Raw genomic sequence first — 12,740 nt, 5'->3', positions numbered from 1 at the left:
TCTATTTGACAACATTCTATTCCATTACATTGCATTCAATCATGTTATATTCCACCCTTTTACATTTCTTTCTAGAATGTGAAATTATATTGTATTTTATTCTGGAATGTCTCATTCTTCAGTATTCTGTTCTATTACACTCGATTCCATTCTAGTATGTTCCATTGTAAGAAGGTAGCTTGAATGAAAGGGGTCCTCTCTAACCACAAAGGGGGCTGGGGTACCGGAGGAAGTTCTGACAGCCTCGTACGAGGGAACGGAGGAGAGGTGCTGATTGAGCAGTTCCTGAAGAACAGAGAGGAGGAGCACAGACAGCCAGCCGAGAGACCCAGACGCAGGCCGACTGAGACAGACCCACAGAGACGACACAGAGAGGTGGACACCGAAGGAGAGATGCTGACCTTGCTGGCTCTACTCCTGGGGGTACTACCCTGCTCAGCCCCAGGTAAGTCCCATCCTGCTCCCTGCCCAAGCCCTGGCCCCAGGCTGGGGCTGGTGTGTGGCTGTCTGCACCCCTTCTGCTCATCCCTGGTCAGCTAAAGCCAGGACACAGGTGTGGGGACTGACTGGTCTGTCTGACAGGATGAAGGCTCGGTGAACAGTTGGTTCAGTGTGTTTTCCATAGATCAGGATACTCAGTGTGTTTTCAGGATACTTGTGATGCTGTATGTGTGTGTGTGTGCATGTGCGTGTTAGCATTACACACCTGATCCGTCTCACACACACACGCACACACACAGCATCACAAGTATCCTGAAAACACACTGAACTAACTGTTCACAGACTCTTCAACCTGTCAAACATATCAGGTGGGCAATGCTAACACACACACACACATTGTTTTCCTGCTGAGTTACAATTCAAAGGCTTTACCTGCATTGAGAGATGGAGCCCACTACTGTACACACAGACAGACACACACACACACCTTATGTGTTTGGTACTTCAAACGTTTATTAGTCTTTCTATGTGGTGAACCTGAAATGGTTGTAATTGTTGGACTGTAGTTAAGATGTTATTATTATTGCACTGTGCCTGCTATCTGAAACAGGGATTTTGACTGTGTCTGAAAAATACGGACCATTTTTTGACGCTGACTTTCGAAATGCTGTTAGAACTTTGCCCTTCTGATCCTCAATTTTCTCCTGTGTTTGCATTATTTTTGTATCTCACAATGGATTAAAGCGTCAATTAAATTGATCAAATGACGTTTCCTGTTAGTCTCCAGAGGGCGCTTGTGATTTGAACAGACCGTTACCGTGGGAACAGGTGTGAATCTTTGTGGGTTTCAACCTGGGAGAGACGTATGTGTGGGTGTGTGTGTATGTGAGGGATGTGGTTGTGTGCGAGTGGGTGTGTGTAAAGGTGGTGGTTGCGTGTGTGTTATGGGTGTGTCTGTGTGTGTGTGTGTGTGTGAGTGTGTCTGTGTTTGTTTGTATGTGTGTTAGGGTTGCGCGTGTGTGTGTGTATAGGTCTGACATGCCACAACCACCGCAACCACGACCCCTGCACACAAACACAAACACACACACCAGAGGAAGGAGAAGTGAAAGTGGGAATGGAATCTGGAGATGCTTTGTATCACCAGCGCAATGTGTTTCCTGGAGCCAGCACTGGACAAAGTTCCGTTTAAACCATTACCCCACACCCACACCCATCCACACACACACCACAAAGCAGGCACACACAACCACACACACTCACCACAAAGCATGCATGCATGCACACACACACACACACAAAATGACAACCCCTGCATTACTCTCGTTTCTCCTTTCTTCAGACTACAGAAATATGTAAAACACACAGACAAACCAATAAAAAAAATGACAATAATATACCATCATATAAAATATAATATTTCTGTTATAATGTACAAAGATTTAGCAGGCATACACAGTTTGAAGAGTACATAAAACAAGTGATTAATTCTTTTTTTGTGGTACCAGGTACACCGTTCAGGTACACCGTTCAAAGACTCAGTATATGATATTTTATGATAGGATATTTTATAATGTTATTGTTTTGTATTGCTTGATGCAAAAGTATGGAGAGCTACTATTCCATAATTCAACAACGTTTTCAGTCAGTTAACTTTGTCAGAAAATACAACATATTAATGTTGCTAAAGCTGTAGTTTGAAAAACATAGGATATTTTAGAGTGGTCTGTCTGTTTTGAGTCTGTCTTGTTGCCTTGGGAAAGACCAATCGCCCACAGCCTGAACCAAACTAACCTATATAGAGGTCCACCAAGCTCTTGTTCAGTTAAGTTGTAGCTAAGCAATTCAGTTGATCAGGCAATTTCAGCTCATTTCAAATAACGTCATTGTCAAAAAATCCTATATTGTGATGGGATGTGAGGTGAATGGTAATGTAATGTGATGTAGCAGTATAGTGGTGATATTGTAATGTCCTGTTTCTGTAATATTATCTTGCTATTATATGATATTACTGCAATGAAAAAGCTGGCTTTTGACACAACACAACAACAAAAAAACTCTTACTCTTGGATGCAGTACATCCACAAAAAGTCCTCTGGCTTGTTCACATGTAAAGCGTGTTCACTAACATGTAGAGTGTCTACATACGTGGAGTATTTATTTAAGTGTGTTGTTTCTCTACAGACCCCAGTACTATCTTCGCTATGCCTCGGAAGCTGAAGCCAGTGAGAGAGGGGGCGGACCTCGCCCTTGGCTGCCTACTCACGGACCCCAGAGCCACCGACCTCACGCTGAGGTCGCTCGGTGGCGGGGCCCTCCCTGCCGGCATCAACTACACAGCCGACCCCCGGAACGGTGTGGTGATACACAAGGTCCAGGCCAATCATGGCGGCCAGTACTTCTGCAGCGCGAGGATTGGTGGAGCGGAACAGCGGTCGTCCAACTTCCTGGTCCAGGTCGTTCCAAGTGAGATGTGAACACTGTCCAGACTGAGTTTAGAATAGATGGATAGGACTTTGTTAAAGTGCAGGAACTGCAGCTGTTCTGGACTCCCTCACCTGAACACCCCACAGTATCACCTGTACACCTCATGTGCCGGCCTCCTCTCAGAACCATGTGACTTTGTTTCAGGCCGTTATCCGCCTCCGCCTCCACCTTCCTTGGAGACGCAGGAGGAGTTCGTACGCATCGTGGGAGAGCCACTCAACATCACCTGCACGGCCAGCGACTCCTCCCACTTCTACACCCTGACCTGGAAGCACTCCTCCCTCAAGGTCAGAGGTCAGGGGTCACCTGGTGATGGCATAGCTTAGTGGTTAGAGCACTTGACTACAGATCAAGAGGTTGCAGGTTCAGATTCTCCACTTAATGTAGGTCGCTTTGAATAAAAACGGCTGCTAAATTAATCCATTAAATGATTATTATCTGGGGTGTTGAACCCATTGATGGTGTTAGCAGTGGTAGTACTGGGTACAGTAGTATGTGTGTGTGTGTGTGTGTGTGGGGGGGGGGGGGTCTGGGGCCTTTATCCCAGCTGTATTGACCTGTTGGCTGTGTCTCCCAGGTTCTGGTGAGCTCGTCCAGGTTGGTGAATTCATCCAAGGGCTCAGGCCTGGTGATTTACCACAGCACCGTCTCGGTCCCTGCTGTCACCCACAATGACACAGGGACCTTCACCTGCGTGGCCACCAACAAGGGAGGCCACAGCACCACTTCCACACATCTCACCGTCGTAGGTATGCACCAGGTTCAGGACTGGATGACTGGTTTATATAGATAGATTAGACAGACAGACAGACACATAGAATGATTGATAGATTGATAGATTGATAGATTGATAGATACATATGTACATACACGCACACATGCATACATGCATACATACATAGACGTGTTCACGTGTTCCTCTCTCACCTCCTCAGATGAGCCCTACATCAAGCCGCTTCTTCCAGCCTCCACTCAGACCAACGTATCGCAAGATGAGGACACAGGAGATGAGGAGGGAGGACACAAGGACGCAGGACACAAGAGGACGTTTGGAGGAGAGGTAGAGGTGGGCGAAGGGGTGGACTTGGACCTCCAGGTGGAGCTGGAGGCCTACCCCCCACTCCTGACCCAGAGGTGGGAGACCCCCAGGCCCCTCAACTCCTCTAGCCTGCAGCCCTTCTTCTCCAGCCACAACCACAGGTGTCCACGGGGTTCCCCCACCCAGACACAAACTTTACAGGGTGAAGGGGCGATTGAGATGACAACTTACCCAGTCTTGCTCCCTCTCTCTCCCCGTCTCTCTTTCCCAAACCACCTCACTCTCTCTCTCGTCCAACTCCTCTTTCACCCCCCCATTCTCTCTCTCTGTGTCTCTCTCTCTCTAACCACTTACCTCACTCGTCCCCTCTTTCTCCTCCCTTCTCTCCCCCTGCTGTAGGTACCGTGCCAGGCTGCAGGTGATCAGAGTAAGGCCAGAGGACAGAGGAGCGTATGTCCTCCACAGCAGCAGCCGTCTCCTCTCCAGCTCGGTGCACTTCCTCCTGCGCGTCGCCTGTACGAGACACCGCCGACACGACACGGCGCTCTGGAGCTTCCCCGCCAAGCCCAGCACGACCAATAACTCGGTTATCTGATCCCTGCTTGCCTCATTAATCCCTCGTCCACGCTCTCTCTTCTCTCCCCCTTGACCTCTTCCCAACCCCCCCCCCCCCCCCTTTTCCACATCTCACCCTCCCTCTCTCTCTGTCTCTCTCTCTGATCCCGCCCCCTCCCCTTATATCCCTCTCCGACCCCCCCATCCCCTCTTCCTCTCCCTTTCCCCCTCTTCCCCTCCCCTCGCATCCCCCTCTACTCTCCATCCCTCAGATAAGCCCAGTGCAGTGATCTTGAAACAGAACTCCTCCTTTTTGACCTGCTCCTCCACTGGCTACAGACTACCCACAATCCTCTGGTACCTGTGTCCGGGGAACCAATACTCGTATGTTGAACATTCCCTTCCCTCCCCCCCAAGCTTCTCATCCCTTACAACATCCTCCTGTTAATAGTTTGCCAGGCGTGTCATGAAAACCCTCCTGTTGTCACTGTGTTGCCAGGTGTGGTGACAATGACACCCTCCGTGTGAGTCCCACTCCTGAGATGACTCTCTCAGATGACGGGGAGGTGGTCCACAGCCAGCTGCCCTTGCCGTCCACTACTAATGATGTCACAGTGGAGTGCGTGGCTTCCAACAGTGAGGGAACTGCCAGAGACATCTTGGTCACACGTGAGTGATGCTAGAGAAACCTGGGTTAGAGTCCAGGTTAGAATCTGCAGTCATTTACCGTCAATCCTTTAGGTGTCTTTCATTTATCCTGCGCCAGGGCTAACTCATTCTTACAGTTTTTATTCGACTGCTTAGATACATTGGTCAAAACTGAAGCCACGTTTTCACACATTTCACTTTTTTTTTTACTATCACGAAATACTGATTAAAATGTGTAATGTGATAATTTACTGCTGTAAACTGCAAAGATATAAGTTCATATTTTTTGTAATGCTCTATGTTGTTAGTGTTTTTAATTTCAATGTGTTGTTTCAATGTATGCTTTCAGAGAGAGAACTGTTGCCAGTGTCATGGTCAAACAAGCTCCTTCTGAGACATGTATAAAGTATTTTGGTGGTTAGATTACTACTGTTTTGTCAATATGCATGTTGCTACTGCAGACTGTGTTAAGAATGGAAAATGTGACTTCAGTTTCAACCAATGATAAGCAATGGAAAAATACTGTAAATAGTGTCCCTCACTGATTTGTCAAAACTCACGCTAAAATTAAAGAATGACCCCTTGCGTGGTTATCCGAGAACCCAGATCATGTTAAGAGTGGAACACCCACGGGCCATGTCTCACATCCTCACACACTGTCTTAGGTCCAGGAGAAAGCAGAACTGAGCCAGCTACTGCAGCTCTCATTAGTCATGTACGTTAGGCACCACTGGCCATCAATACTAGCTCTGGGGTTTGTGGTTGTCATTGTTTGTTCTGAACCTTCTGAGTTGCAATGCTTTGTGTTGATGTTTTTGTCTTTGCCATTGTTGTTATTGTTGTTGTTGTCGCCGGTGTCATCGTTGTTGTCGTTGGTGCCTTCTTGTTGTTGTTGTTGTCGTTGTTGTTGTCGTTGTTGCTCAGACATGGCTGCCACTGGAGTGTTGTCCCAGCTGGGTACACCCATAGTGATAGGAGCGAGCTGTGCGACTGGAGTCCTCCTTCTTCTGCTGGTTATCCTGCTGTGCAAGTACAAACAGGTACATATGCCTGGATACACCTGGTTACACAGGTACACACACTTGGATACACCTGGGGGGTATTCCAGAAAGCAGGTTATGTGACATGCCCGGGTAAGTTAACTCCCCAGCTCACGCCCAGCATTGTAGCAACATTGCCAGTAGGTTGCTGCAACATTGTGAATCAGCAGGTGGGTTAACTTACCCGGTTATGTTACATAACCTGCGTTCTGGAATACCCCCCCGGTTACACAGGTACACACACTTGGATACACCTGGTTACACGGGTACACACACACCTGGATACACAGGTACACACACACATCTGGATACACCTGGATACACAGGTACACACACACATCTGGATACACCTGGATACACAGGTACACACACACATCTGGATACACCTGGACACACAGGTGCATACACACACGAAAACTGAGATATAAGTACAAAGGTAAAAGAACACAGGTACACTAACACACTTGTATGTACTGTATGTGTCTTCCAGAAGCCCAAGTATGAGATCCGCTGGAAGATAGTAGAGAGCAGCGATGGGAACCAGTACACCTTCATAGACCCTAACCAGCTGCCCTACAACCAGCAGTGGGAGTTCCCCCGGAGCCGGCTCAGATTGGGTACCACGCATAACATGTACTAACGTACATGACATAACATGTTAACTAACATATCATACATAACATGTTTAATAAAATACATCTCATATACCAACACGTACGGCATAACATATTTACTAACATAACATACATGACATGTATACTCACATGTATGACACAACATGTATACTAACAGAACATACATAACATCACAGGTCAAGATCACAGGTTAACATGTATGAACATGATCACAGGTTAAGATTTGTTTGACCACAGGAATACATGTATGATCATCGGTTAATGGTTTAACATGATTGACCACAGGTTAACATATATGTCAGTAACCATGGGTTGGAGTATTGACTGTAACATACTTTAATTGAAACGGCTGTGTATGTATGTCTGTCTGCATTCTGTGTTTTGTGTTGTGATGAAGCAGGGCCAATCTGAGAGAGCAGATCAGTGTGTCTTGTGAAACATTGAAATAAACAGAGCACTCCCAGCTGCCAATGTTTTAATGTTTACCTGTGTTTACCCCCCTTCCCCCCTCCCGACTAGGTCCGGTGTTGGGTGCTGGTGCATTTGGCAAAGTCGTGGAGGCCACTGCCTACGGCCTGGGTAACCATGACAATGTCACCACAGTGGCTGTCAAGATGCTCAAACGTAAGTAACCTCAACTTCAACCCCACCTAAACCCAACCCTGAACTGTTACCCTCAACACCAGGCTAACCACAACCTTGCCCTAATCCCTAGCCCCAAAATGACCCAAAACTGAAGTGTGTTAAGGGGATGTCATAACAGAAGTGCCGTCGTCCTCTGCATACCCCTCCCCCTCACAAACAGCAAGCGCCCACTCGGAGGAGAGAGAGGCGCTGATGTCAGAGTTGAAGATTCTCAGTCACCTGGGTAACCATGACAACATCGTGAACCTGCTGGGGGCCTGTACCCAGGGAGGTGAGTCTGGCTCAGGACACCTGGTCTGAGCCTGTGGATTCGATGAACTGAACGAGCTTGTATGTATGTGAAGTTTGGACTTCAGCTGTACTGACCTGTGGACTACAGGTCCCATGCTGACAATCACAGAGTTCTGTAGTCATTATGAATTTAATGAACGTCAGTTGTCTGCAGCATAGTGACTTAGAGTAATGCACTTCAACAAGATGTATTTTATGGTATGGGTTGGTAAGAAGTGTTTATGAGGTTTGTCCATGTAATAAGTCTCTATATTCTGTACAGCTGTGTATATACCTAATGCCTGTAGAGTACAATAGTTTGTTTTGATGTTAAGTGTGGACTACAACTCTACTCCACTGTGGACTCCAGGTCCCATGCTGATGATCACAGAGTACTGTAGCCATGGCGACCTGCTGAACTTCCTGCGAGGGAGGGCCCAGGACTTCTTGGAAGACATCTTGAGTTGTCCGAAGGCTCCGGAAGACAAGAGCCTGTACAAGAACACATCCATCTCCACTGCTCGCATCAGAAGGTGAGAGGTCGCTATGCACCAACGTAACAGGCCAGTTTAGGGTCAAAAGTCAGAGGTCGCTGGGTTAGAAGATCAGAGAGCTGGAGGAAGAACCAGGCTGGTGTGGGGATGAGTTACACACACTTCCGTGAGTTAGTTCTCTTCAGTTCCTGCATCAGTTAACATGAAGCAATGGTTACAGTGTGTGCATGCACTTTAACCACAGCGTGAAGGAAGGTTATTGTTCCCTGTAGCAGGATCTGAGAAAGGGGAAGCTGATCTGATACTGTGTGTGTGTGTGTTCCCCCCAGCCTGCCAGTGATGTGTGTGTGTGTTTGTGTCTGTGTTTTCCATAGTGACAGTGGGATTTCCTCGTCAGACTCAGACCACTACCAGGACATGCAGCCAATCAGAAGCCCCCTAGGTAATCCCTTTACGGCTTCATAATGATTTTGTGATGTGTTCAATTACCAGATGCTTCAATCCAAAGTGATGTAGAAAGGAGAACTTGAACCTGCATCCTCTTTATCTGCAGGCAAATGTTCTGTACTGGTCCCATCCACAATATACAGTATGCATCCAATCAATGACAAGACTGCCACATTCAATTAGACGAGACTGCCACATCCAATTACAGACAAGACTGCCACATCCAATCAATGACAAGATTGACAGTTGAGACTGCCACGTATAATTGCAGACGAGACTTAGCATCTAATCACAAACCAGCAACAGGGGTGGGGAAGATATAATCCACCTGTCTTTTGCTCCGTCTTTCTGTGCTTTTTTTCTTCCCATCTCCACCCTCCCCCCTCCAACCTTCCCCGCTCCTCTCTGTCCCTCCCCCCCTCTCCCTGCAGAGCCCCAGTGTGAGGATGAGCAACCAGACTGGACTCTGGAGATGGATGACCTCATCCTGTTTTCCCATCAGGTTGCAGAGGGAATGGACTTCCTTGCTTCCAGAAACGTAACTTTTAGTTGACAAACACACACACATACACACACCACACAGATGCACGCACACTCCTATGCAATGCACACACACACACCATACACCTCCCCCCCCCAACACACACACACGCACACACACGTCTCAGCCCAGCGTGTGTGTCTCAGTGTATCCACAGAGACGTAGCAGCCAGAAATGTCCTGCTGACGGATCGTCGCGTGGCCAAGATCTGTGACTTCGGCCTGGCCAGGGACGTCATGAACGACGCCAACTATGTGGTCAAAGGAAACGTGAGTTCAGTCTGACAGAAGACCTAAGAACGGCCAGCGTACAGATAACATACCACCTCCTAAAGTCAAACCCTTTATTGCCTTCAAATTGCAATGATGTGCCTTTGGTGTGTGTGTGTGCGTGCGTGTGCATTGTGTGTATTTGTGTGTGTTGAGTGTGTGTATTTGTGTGTGTGCATGTTTGTGTGTGTATGCTTGCATGTGATGTGTGTGTATGTATGTATGTATGTATGCATGTGCATTTGTTGTGTGTGTATGCTTGTATGTGTGTGTGTGTGTGTGTGTATGCATGTGTGTGTGTGTGTGTGTGTGAGCACAGGCTCGTCTGCCAGTGAAGTGGATGGCCCCAGAGAGCATCTTTGACTGTGTGTACACGGTCCAGAGTGACGTCTGGTCCTATGGGATCCTGCTCTGGGAGATCTTCTCTCTGGGTAAAACTCTTTACTCTTCACTTTAATTCAATAGTGTATTCCATTTGATCACTTTATTTGTTAACTGACTGGTGTTTGTTTTTGAATTGACCAGTGTTTGTTGACAAGTGTTTGTTTTTTGACGAGTGTTTCTTTGTTTCTTTGTTGTCCAGGTAAGAGTCCGTATCCCAACGTGGTGGTGGACTCTCGCTTCTACAAGATGATCAAAGATGGCCACCATATGTCCCGCCCCGACTTCTCCTCTCCAGATATGTGAGTCCCTGCAGTCTAACCCTCACAAAGAGACACACACGTATCACTGCAGGATGAGAGGCCAGTCTAGTCCAGTCCAATCCAGTCGAACAGACGGTTAACTGCAGTCTGGTCTAATTCAGTCTAGTCTAGTCCAGTGTTTCTCAACTGGTGTTTCCACACCAGCTCGTAATCGGTGCGGAGTGGGTCTCAAACATGTGCTTAGGCTCCATCAAATCAAAGTTACCGAACTTCCGATGTGCACTTTTATTTTGAAAGCCGTCTAGAGTTATACCTGCACCTCACCCTCCCCCACCCCCTCTATTGTTACTTGATGACCAGGGACAAAAGTGGGTCCTGAGGTTAAACCAGTTGAGAACCATTGGTCAAGTCCATCCCCGCCCAGTTTAACATAGAAGCTCCACTACAGTCTAGTCAAGTTTAACATGGTCTAGTCCAGTCCAAAATATAGGTCACTGCAGTCTAGTCCAGCTTAGTACAGTATTGTACAGTCTAAAATAGATTTCTCAGTTCAGTTTAATCCAGTGTAGTAGTCCAGCCTTGACCAGGCTAGTCCAGTACAACAGAGACACTCATTCTTGCATCTGATTCTCAATAACAACTCACAGAGCAGCTCATGCACAACCAAAACTGGTTTTCCCCTCTGGTATTCAAACTGGCAACCTCCTCTGTGTTTCTCAGGTTCAGAATCATGACGCAGTGCTGGAGGCTGGAGCCCACGGATCGGCCCACCTTCAGAACCATCGCAGAGCTCATCCAGAACCTGCTGCCAGAGCATACTCAGCAGGTCTGGGTTAAGGTCTACTGCTGTCAGCTGAAACTGGGGACAACCCTGGGTTGGGGCTAGCCTGGGTGCTAACCTGAAGGAATGGGTGGAGCTAGCCTTGGGGGCTGGGTGGAGATAGTCTGGGGTGCTAGGTGGAGCTAGCCTGGGGGGATGGGTGGAGCTAGCCGGGGGGGCTAGGTGGAGCTAGCCTGGGGGACTGGGTGGAGCTAGCCGGGGGTGCTTGGTGGAGCTAGCCTGGGTGGCTGGGTGGAGCTAGCCTGGGGGGCTGGGTGGGGCTAGCATACCGTGCTGGGTGAACCTAGCCTGGTACTGTGCTGGGTACTGGGATGGATGGCCAAAACTGTCTCCAGATGTCTGGTCTAATGTCGGTGTCTTCTCAACAGGCCTACAGGAACATACAGGCTGGCAGACCAGCCCAGTGGAAAGGAGGGGAGGAGAAAGAGGAGGATGGAGAGGAGGGGGAAGGAATGGAGGAGGGGAAGATGGAGGAGCAGGTCATTAAGAGCTGTGAGGAAGACTGTGGGGTTCCCACCGTGAACCAGGAGGAAGAGGAGGAGCCTCTGATGAAGGGCAACAACTATCACATTTGCTGAGGTCAGAGGTCGGGAGGTCAATTGAACTCTGCCGGCAGCTTGGGGTCATAGGTGTCTGGGTCAGTATTGGGTCTATGGTTAGGGTAAGTGGTTGGGGTTGAGGTTGGGGTTAGGGTTGGATTAAATTCAAACTGTAGCATTAATTCTTATCATCAAAGCTGAGCTGTATGAGTTAACATTGCAGGTACTAAACTAGGCAACAATGTAAACAGGCAGGTACTAATGTGAGTTTTGTTTTCTGTTTTACAAGGAAATGATCATAGCTTTGTCGTTTTCTAACCTTTGAGATTATGTCTTAAATGGTAAAGTGATAGTATCAGCCATGTGTTACCGGGCAGAATTCATAGGAGAATGTTCTCAGTTTTATTCAAAGCCACGTACAGAGTGGATTTGAACCTGTGACCTTTTCATCTTCAGTCAATGCTATACTACTGAGGTAAACAATGAGAAATACAACAATACAAATGAAACGCTTTTATCCAAAGCGACGAAGGGGGATTTTAACTCTTGATTGGAAGTTAAATGCTCCACCACTGGCATAGACTAATTCCCAGCATGTTGTCAATGGATCTTAATCTGGTAAAATTAAGGTTAAATGAAAATTGTTTGAAATATTCAATGTTTTTACTTTACAGTGTATGCAAGCAGGAAAGTTAAGGGTGCTAATGTCTCTATGATGTCATAATGTGTTTCTGAAATAAACTGTCTTTACAAATGTCGACATCCAATGACTTCTTGCTGGGGAAGACGGGGGGTGAAAATCAGGGAGAGAATGAGGGAGACTCATACCGGTGCGACGAAAACATGTCCAAGTCTAAATCACCACTGCTGGGTCAGCATCTTCATGAGCTTCCCCAAGCAAGTTCTCAGTTTGAACATCAGGAATCGGAACTTCCAGAAATAATGTGTCTTGAAAGCAAAGATTTCAATTGCGCAAATCAGTCTAGTTCTTCTCCTTTCTGTTCAGGAAGTGTTTTGTAACCTGGAGCAGATGTTCAGTCCCCCCCCACCCCCCCTCGCCCTTCAAAATCCCACTAGTGACTAGAGACAAATCTGGTGACTTTTTTTGTTACTTTAGCAATCTCAATTTTGGTTGTTGAGCAGCAGTAAAAATATCTGTAATTGTACTTCTGTGTTGTCATAGAAAGTAATACCCCCCCCCACAC

The 12,740-nt window shown here is 47.4% G+C and overlaps 1 protein-coding gene across 1 annotated transcript; it reads left to right on the top strand.

Annotated features, from left to right (window-relative positions):
- The first annotated feature begins 183 nt into the window (after nucleotides 1–183).
- LOC124482531 (macrophage colony-stimulating factor 1 receptor-like) lies at nucleotides 184–12,329 on the top strand. The gene is made up of 20 exons (XM_047042886.1): nucleotides 184–445; nucleotides 2,626–2,907; nucleotides 3,073–3,215; nucleotides 3,506–3,677; nucleotides 3,864–4,128; nucleotides 4,367–4,482; nucleotides 4,795–4,906; nucleotides 5,022–5,191; nucleotides 6,095–6,210; nucleotides 6,701–6,827; nucleotides 7,365–7,469; nucleotides 7,651–7,761; nucleotides 8,131–8,293; nucleotides 8,629–8,696; nucleotides 9,133–9,239; nucleotides 9,389–9,511; nucleotides 9,831–9,942; nucleotides 10,095–10,194; nucleotides 10,876–10,981; nucleotides 11,365–12,329. The coding sequence occupies exons 1-20, from the start codon at nucleotides 184–186 to the stop codon at nucleotides 11,572–11,574; spliced, it is 2,970 nt and encodes a 989-aa protein (XP_046898842.1). The 3' UTR covers nucleotides 11,575–12,329.
- The last annotated feature ends 411 nt before the right edge of the window (nucleotides 12,330–12,740 follow it).

Source organism: Hypomesus transpacificus, chromosome 20 (assembly GCF_021917145.1).
Source record: "Hypomesus transpacificus isolate Combined female chromosome 20, fHypTra1, whole genome shotgun sequence".
Taxonomy (NCBI): Eukaryota; Metazoa; Chordata; class Actinopteri; order Osmeriformes; family Osmeridae; genus Hypomesus; species Hypomesus transpacificus.
Note: the sequence above shows the minus strand (reverse complement) of the source record. Positions and strands in the feature narration are given on the sequence as shown.